At 38.4% G+C, this 8,654-nt stretch overlaps 1 protein-coding gene across 2 annotated transcripts; it reads left to right on the forward strand.

Annotated features, from left to right (window-relative positions):
• Positions 1-27: 27 nt before the first annotated feature.
• On the forward strand, positions 28-8,572 carry CCNDBP1 (cyclin D1 binding protein 1). Of its 2 annotated transcripts, XM_077127624.1 has the most exons (11): positions 28-250; positions 426-485; positions 862-938; positions 2,517-2,598; positions 3,367-3,463; positions 3,640-3,713; positions 4,231-4,307; positions 4,655-4,938; positions 6,561-6,621; positions 7,786-7,832; positions 8,091-8,572. In XM_077127624.1, the coding sequence occupies exons 1-11, from the start codon at positions 142-144 to the stop codon at positions 8,203-8,205; spliced, it is 1,083 nt and encodes a 360-aa protein (XP_076983739.1). In that variant the 5' UTR covers positions 28-141; the 3' UTR covers positions 8,206-8,572. The 2 variants fall into 2 exon arrangements, with proteins under 2 accessions (XP_076983739.1, XP_076983740.1); XM_077127625.1 differs by lacking the exon at positions 426-485.
• Positions 8,573-8,654: the final 82 nt, after the last annotated feature.

Raw genomic sequence — 8,654 nt, forward strand, 5'->3', positions numbered from 1 at the left:
GTTTCTGGGGCGGGGCGGGACAGTTTGTTGCCGGAAGTCAACCCGGGTCCGTGGTCCCCGGAAGTGGAGTGGTGCGGTTTCCGCAGTGCGGCACTTCCTGGGGCCGCGGCGGTATTTGTGGCGTTCAAAGGTGAGACAGCGATGGCGAGCACAGCTGTACCTGCAGCCACGGTACCCAACCCTGATCCACCTTTGGAGCAGCTCCAGAACTTGGCAGTGGAGCTGCGGTTGCTCATGACACGAGTGCGGGGTGAGTTGAGGTCGTTGCAGTTAGAAAGGGACACGGCAGAGGCGGGTTTGGGTGGGAGACAGGCTGCGGCGGGGGACCCAGATCGTGCAGAGGTGGTGGGGGGCCGGAGATGGCTCCACTTAACGTCAGCTTTTCCTTTCGCCACCGCTTGGCCTGCACACACTACACACACAAGTCGGCGAAGCCTGGGAGACCACAGAGGAGTTTAATCGGGAGAAGTTTTGGAAAAGACTCAGTGAGTGCTGTTCTCGCTGCGGAACCTCCCCCCATTCCCTTGCCTATCGCTTTTGTCCATGGGCCTTCCTCCAGCTTGAGCTGCATCCGCATGCTGTTCCCATCCTCTCTTCCCCACGGAGATGACTGTCTCTTTCTCGCTGAATTCTCACTGTGGGTGGGAACCTCACATTACTCAGCCTCCACAAGTGAGAGTTTGAAGTTAATTATAAAATGGTGAATTTTGGAGGTGTTTTTAAGAAACCTCAACACGTAAAGGGTGGAGAGGGAATTCATTATCTTTCAAGTCCGAGCAGCAGCTGCAGCCTTATCCATTAGCACTAACATTGGCTCCCTCCTCTTCCTCTGTCACCCCAAATTCCCCCTACTCCCTCCAGATGAGGCAGCTGAAAATGTGTCAAGGGAAGCCACTAATCTGACTGTAGTCTCTCGACTTCCATTGCCGTCTCCACAGGTGGGCTTTACTTTTCGTGGTTTTGTACTGCTACATTATTATCTAGAAACCCTCACATTTTCGTTCTATGTTTTACAGTAAAGCAGGGGATTTGTTTTCCTCATCTGTCAATTGGCATTACAGTTCTTCCTCACAAAACTGTAGTGAAGACTCAGTATGTTAACATGTAAATTTCCATGCGCAATATTTAGCATTAGGTCTTCTAAATAATTGGTTCAATCTGAAGTTCAGCCTGGCTCTTTTTTTCCTGATAACTTTTTTAAGCACTTGTTTTTTGCTAGGTGTTTTTACATACGTGATCCCCATTTGGCAGATGAGCAAGCAGACTTAAAGGATCAGGTTATGGTAATTTAATAGTGGAGCTAGGATTTAAATTAGGGTCTGTCTAATGTCTCAGCTACACCCTTTCTGCTATGCTGTGTATTTTTATATTCAATTAGAGTTTTATAGTTTTAGCTCTTAAAATTAGGTTGTTGATCTATTTTTTAAAAAAATTTTATTGTATAAAATAACATATATATAAAGCTAAGAAAGAAAAAAGCAATAGTTTCCAAAGCATTCTTCAACAAGTAGTTAGAGTTAGTTATGGGTTACCATACCATCATCTCAGATTTTTCCTTCTAGCTGCTCCAGAACATTGCAGGCTAGAAGGAAAAAATACTTTTTCATCATCACAATTGACTTTGTTTTTCTTTTTTTGTGAAAAATGACATATATACAAAAAAGCAATAAATTTCAAAGCACAGCGCAACAATTGTAGAACAGATTTCCTTGTTTGGAATGGGTTACAATTCCACAATTTTAGGTTTTTAATTCTAGTTGCTCTAATACAGTAGAGACTAAAAGAAATAACAATATAATGATTCAGCAAGTTGTTGATCTATTTTGAGTTAACTTTTGTATATGGCATAAAGAATTTAGAATTTAGATGAGGTTAAAGAAGAAAAAGCCTAAGACTGATTAGAAGAAAAATAGTCAATATTAAGTATTTGTTGAATCCATGCTAATTATCTTTAGAAATATATTGTGATTCTCTTTTTTAAAATAGAGAGGACAGCACTAATGTTCTCACATAGGAATTGGCAATCTTTTTCTGAAAAGGGGTAGAGAGTAAGTATTTTAGACTTTGTATGCCAACTCTTCAACTCTAATCTAGTAGTGGATTAACTGTAAACAATAAGTAAATGAATGAGCATGGCATGTTCCATATAACACTTTATTTAAAAAAAACTGGCATGGGCCTAATTTATTCCATTGGCTTTAGTTTGCCAACTCCTGGCATAAGATATGGTAAATACGTCATAATAGATCATTACTGTTTTGTGATATACAATATCAGGAATATATTTTTCTTGCTGTTTCTTAATGTTTTATTGCATTATCAGCCTAGTATCTGGTATCTAATTCTTCTCTGGTATGTAAGGAGTATAGCACAAGACCTTCCTTATAGTAGGACTCAGAAAATGTTTGATGATGCTGTACAGATAGCTGCTCTCTTCCACAGTAGAAAGATTGACCACATTTATCTATCTAATCCATTTCCTTTTTTCATCCTGAAATTGGTTCCTCACCTTAAAGAAAGCTCAGATGTGCTGTGAACAAGTCCGTGCTGCTATCGAGGCAATAACTGCAGTGTACTATTCGCTTCCTAAGGATCAGGGTAAGCCACTGTGTGCACAGAAGCATTCAGTTTATAGACTAGATCTTTGCTAATATAACAAGTTAATCCTTAAACTTTTACCATTGCCCCAATTTTTGCATATAACTTTCCCCTATAAAATGCCATCAAAGATCAATTTAATAACACAAGTGACCTTTGGAAATGAGCAGTTATGCTAAGGTACACAGTGTTCCCTGTAGCTCACTTTCTCTCCTCCCTTGCATAACTTGGCTTTTAGTTCTTCTCAGTGGCTCTTCCCTCTCTAGCGCATGCTAACCAACATAGCTGGATCTCAGCCCCATACCCAGGACCAAGCCATTCCTACTCTCCTCTGCCATATTGCATCATACCCACTTGCTGAGCTCCCATTAGTTAAGTAGCCTCCAGCTCTCCTGTAGATTCATGCCTTGACAAAATTATAAATTGAAACATGCCGTGGATCTTCGGGGCTACCCACAACTGTTTTAGCTTCTGGTGTTGTATCCCTAATTGTAAAGAGGCTGCTGTCCTTAATGAATGAATGATGCATGCTGCTGTTGAAAGATTTTGTTCTAGATCTCTTTTAGAGAATAGCAACAAGGAGTGGTAGGAGGGATAAGAAAATGACATGGGGATATAAATAAGACCTGAGTTTTATGTTGGGCATTCCAGTTAAAGCATGTACGTGCATATTACCTCATCATCCTGAAATACTTAGACTCTCAGGAAAGCAGACAGTGACTTTTGGAAAGAAGACCTGGGCTGCTTACTCTTTGAATTTGGCCACAGGAATCACCTTACGAAAGCTGGTACGGGGTGCTACTCTGGATATTGTAGATGGCATGGCTCAGCTTTTGGAAGTGATTTTCATCACTCCAACTCAAAGGTAATGATGCCACATTTTGAGTTATCACTTATTGAGGTTCCTTCCCTCAGGGAGAAAAATACCTCATTTCCAACAGCAAAGTTACTAATAGCTGAGACTAATGATCAACAGGAAGTAGCTTTTTTAGGAGACAGAACCTAGGTTATTGACATATCCTTATTGATTCCTTTCTCCAGCCCTGAGAACAAGGACCTTATCTCCTGCAGCAATGTCTGGGTTGCATGCCAGCAGGTGCCTCGGATACCGAGAGGTGGGTAAGAGTGGGAAGTGGGCCAAAGAAGAGAGTCCTCTTAACATCTGGCTTCCAGCTTTGTAGCCTGTATTTATTTTAATTACATATAGAATTTAGTGAAATATATATATATATATATATATATATATATGTTACCAACATCAGGAGATAGAGGTTACTTTTTTGCCATTCTCTAATTTTCATACCTCTAAATTTAAACTCTACACTTGGTGTAGCTCTGTTGCTAATGGAATAAATATGATTGGTTCTCCTGGTTCTGCCCCAGGAGCTGTTTGTATTATGAGACATACTGAGGACCATGATGAGAAGTATCACATAACCATTTTATTTCTTCTTGGAGTGAATAAAGAAAAGCTTTTTAGGCCCCTGCTGGGTTCCCAGGAGATGTAAGAAAAATTTTATCTTAAAATGTTATTCTTGGCACTCTATTTTTAGTGGGAACACTGATGGTTGACCTTATAAGAATTGTTTTGTTTCTCCTCTAAATCTAATACTTCTGATTTTTCACTCCTAGATAACAAAGCTGCAGCCCTTTTAATGCTGACAAAGAGTGTGAATTTTGTGAAAGATGCACATGAGGAAATGGAGCAGGTGAGGGGACTTCTGTCTTTACAGGCAACTCCATGACTAGTAGGTGAGAATTGATTAATAAGATAGGTGATTTCCTGGACATTGACCAGATAGGTCCCATCCCAGTTCTTGTCCTGTGTCTCCCATCTCCCACCCTGTGTCAATGTGTGATCCAGTACCATTCCCCTCTGTTCAGTTTTTGGACTAGAAAAGGAAAAACAGAGTTTGGGAAGTGTTTCAACTCTCTAACCGTTAGTGAAGTAGCTGGCTAAGGTTTTTGGACAACTCGGACATGGTGCTGAAAGTATAAAAGGCTTCTTTTTTTTTTTTTTTTTTTTTTGCATTCACATATATATGGTGTGTCTTAGGCTGTGGAAGAATGTGATCCTTACTCTGGCCTCTTGAATGACTCTGAGGAGGACAATTCTGATAACCATGATAATGAGGGGCAGAATGTGTTGGGGTTTCCAAATAATCGGGACATATACTGGTCAGAGGAAGATCAAGACCTCATAATCCCATGCCTTGCACTGGTGAAAGCATCCAAAGCCTGCCTAAAGAAAATCCGGATTTCGGTGGCAGAGAATGGGAAGAAGGACCAGGTGGCCCAGCTGGATGACATTGTGGATATTTCTGATGAGATTAGCCCCAGGTAAGTGTGGCCCCTCACTTGAGACATCTGAACAGCAGCATTCTTGTGGTGTCACCCCAAGGATTTTTACCCAATTTTTATTTTGAAAATGTTCAAACCTACAGAAAAGTTTAAAAACTACTACAGTAAACATCCATACTGTATCTTTCATCTAGGTATCTCGATTGTTCACTTATTTCTGGTAGGTGGTCCTTTTTTTCCCTGAACCATTTGAGAATAAGCTGCAGACAGCAGTAACATTTTTTACCTCTAAATGCGTTAGCATGTATCCCCAAGAATAAAGACATTCTTCTGCCTGACTATAATATTATCTCAACCAAGAAATTTTACATTGAATATAATATTATTTAATATTCACATTTCTCTAATTGTTTTCTAAAATGTCTTATATAACTTTTTTTTAATCCAGAGTTCAGTCTTACATTGCATTTGGTTTTCATCTCTTTAATCTTGTAATCTAGAATAGTATCTGTGTCCTTCTTAGTCTTTCTTAACAACATTTTTTTTTCCATTTATTTTTTATTGACAAGAACATTTTTAAAGAGTTCAGGTCATTTGTCTTGTAGGATATTGTATTAGTTAGGGTTCTCTAGAGAAACAAAATCAACAGGGAACACTCGCAAATGTAAAATTTATAAAAGTGTCTCACGTGACCATGGGAACACAGAGTCCAAAATCCGCAGGGCAGGCTGTGAAGCCAATGATTCCAATGGAGGGTCTGGACGAACTCCACAGGAGAATCTGAATCCTCCTTAAAAGGCTTCCAGTGATCAGATTAAGCATTACTCATTGCAGAAGACACTCCCCTTTGGCTGATTACAAATATAATCAGCGGTGGATGTAGCTGACATGATCATGATTTAGTTCTCTGAAATGTCCTCATTGCAACAGACAGGCCAGCACTTGCCCAACCAGACAAATAGGTACCACCACTTGGCCAAGTTGACACATGAACCTAACCATGACAGATATCCAACAATCTGGACTTGTGATTGTTTCTCATGATTATATTCAGATTAAACATTTTTTTGCAAGAATAACACATAGTTGAATGTTTTGTACTTCTCATTGCATCCCACTGGGGAAGAGCAAGATGTTAATTCATTATTATTGGTGGTGGTACTAAATTTGATCAGTTGGTTAAAGAAATGCCCACTACAGTGAAAGTTAAAGTATCTTTTACCCAATGATTTTACTTCCATTGGTGAACCTGCTTGTATCAGTTATTTAAATTGATGGTTTTAGACCTTCACATTTTTGACTGATTTAATCATGTCCTATTCCTATTGACCATGGGAGTCCCTACCCCACCCCACCCCCAGATTGCTAGTGAAGTGGGGTGTTCAGTAAATACTTGTTAAATGGATTCTGTATTGGTTGCCCAGTTGTCCAGTTTAAGGAACTGATAGTCATTTTCTCACTGGTCGCATCCTTAGTGTACTGTACTGGAACATGTAGCTGAGTTTTGTTCTTTTTTTGTGTTGTTAATGATTTTATTTTTAATTTTTTGCACAGGCAGGCACCAGGAATCGAACCTGGGTCTCTGGCATGGCAGGCCAGAACTCTGCCACTGAGCCATTGTGGCCCACCCATTAATGATTATTTCTGCTTTCTGCTTTTAGTGTGGATGATTTGGCTCTGAGCATATATCCACCTATGTGCCACCTGACAGTGCGAATCAGTGTAAGTACCTGCTTTGAGGGGATAGCTACAAACATAATTGATAAAATTACGGTATTCACTAGTATTTCTTTATTTGTTACACTTGGATGCTCAATTCTTGCACGTATCTGTTAAATTCTTGCATGTATCTGTTAGATGTTTGCTGAAGTTGAATTAATTTAGTCAAGAGCTTTGGTAGTTCTCTATTCCATAACCACTTAGGTAACTTTAGAAAAATCCAAAGACTTTAGAAAATGCTGCTTTGAAAAGAAAGTCTTCATTACCATAGTGATATAACCTGACAAGTTTCTAATTTCTAGACCAGACAGAAATAAATGTTTCAGAAACATACTTGGTTCTAATGTAAACACATTGCATGATTTAACCATAGAGGGTCAAGCTCTCTAAAAATCATATTTTCTTGTATTCTTACTATATTCCTTATTGTATTCTATAGTACCTTTTGCTAAGAGAGTTTCTATTGTCTTTTATAAATTCAAGTTTTTATCTCTAATGTTATTGGAAAGAGGAATAAAACTGCCAAATGGCTTATATTTTACAATCAGATGAATCAATTCTAATAATATTTGATAAATTAGAATGTGGAAATCAGTCATCACATTTATCTTCACAGTGTACAAACACATTAAAATGGAATAATATTCTTTTGAGCATTAACTTTTTAAGAATTGACTTCACAAATAAATAAACATCTTTAGCAATATACCGTAGCAGCTATCCCTAACATAATACTTTGTGTGGTAATTTAAAAATCTGTACTGTATCTCTGTCTTATTTTATACTGCTGACATACATACATCCCCATGTTATCTTGATGTTGGTGTTCTTAAAATTCTGTATATAGATTTAAAAAGAAAAAGGAACATCAGTCATTTTTGTTTTATATTCTCAGCTGTCAGCAGTTGGGAGAAATTCAGGTTACATTCTTATTTTTTTTCTTAATTAAAAAAACCTTGTAAAATTTTATAGCAAACAGTGCTGATAAGATTTTGCTAAAAGAATCCAACCCCCCCCCAGCCATTATAATCATATTATGATCAAATTATGCATAGTTCCTTCAAGGTTTCTTTTTATGATTTGTGTTACCTGGGTCTTTTTCATATTTTAGCTCTCGTTTCCTGGTGGTAGGGCTCAGGGTGAATAATTTCTCTATTTTTTTTCTAGTCTGCAAAACTTGTATCTGTTTTAAAGAAGGCACTTGAAATTACAAAGTGAGTATGAGAACCTCTCTCCAAATACTTCTTTGTTAATAAACCTGGGTACACATCTAGCCATTCTCAAGTCCAAAACCCCCATTTGAAATAGTGGAAAGAAGTGAGGGTGGAGGTATTTTTCAACTTCAGGTGTAGAGGAGCTGAGTTCCTGCAGAGGAACTTGCCTTTTCTTCTGTAGGTTTCTTGGTGCTCCCTTTGAAGATAGGTTTTTCCTATGCTGTAATAGATGTAACTTCTTCCCCATTCCATTTGCAGAGCAAGTCACGTGACCCCTCAGCCAGAAGATAGTTGGATCCCTTTACTCATCAGTGCTGTTGATCATTGCATGAACAGAATCAAGGAACTCACTCAGAGTGAATTTGAAGTGTGAATTTTCTGCCTCGTTTTTACTCTCCTTCTTTCTCCCTTTCTCACTGTCTTAGCCAGGTTATGATGTCTGCTTTTAAAATGGAGCCAGAATGCTTTCTGGATCAAAAGGGAGTTTTGTCTTTATGTAACAAGAGACACTATTACCAAAGGTTGTTGGTTAGGCCAAACTGGCAATTATTTATGAACTATATAAGTGTGATATATTTTTCTGTGCTTGATACAAAAGCATGGCTTTGCTTTTTCTTGAAATCACCACAGAGATTCCCAGGGAAGCTGCCTTGTATTGTAAATTCCTTATTGGCAATGAAGTGTGCTCTTTCATTGTTAAAGATCTTGATGGTCACAATAAAATGCTAACTAACCTGCCAGTATTTTTTTTTTTATTAATTAAAAAAAAAATTAACTAACAACATTTAGAAATCATTCCATTCTACATATGCAATCAGTAAT

This window comes from Tamandua tetradactyla, chromosome 14 (assembly GCF_023851605.1).
Source record: "Tamandua tetradactyla isolate mTamTet1 chromosome 14, mTamTet1.pri, whole genome shotgun sequence".
Lineage (NCBI taxonomy): Eukaryota > Metazoa > Chordata > Mammalia > Pilosa > Myrmecophagidae > Tamandua > Tamandua tetradactyla.

What these genes read in the sequence shown, in the direction of transcription:
- CCNDBP1 (XM_077127624.1), top strand. Translation starts at nt 142, where the DNA reads ATGGCGAGCACAGCTGTACCTGCAGCCACGGTACCCAACCCTGATCCA. An exon ending in GAAGTTTTGGAAAAGACTCA is followed by an intron (nt 486 to 861) that starts GTGAGTGCTGTT and finishes TACTCCCTCCAG; the next exon opens with ATGAGGCAGCTGAAAATGTG. An exon ending in TTCCATTGCCGTCTCCACAG is followed by an intron (nt 939 to 2,516) that starts GTGGGCTTTACT and finishes CTCACCTTAAAG; the next exon opens with AAAGCTCAGATGTGCTGTGA.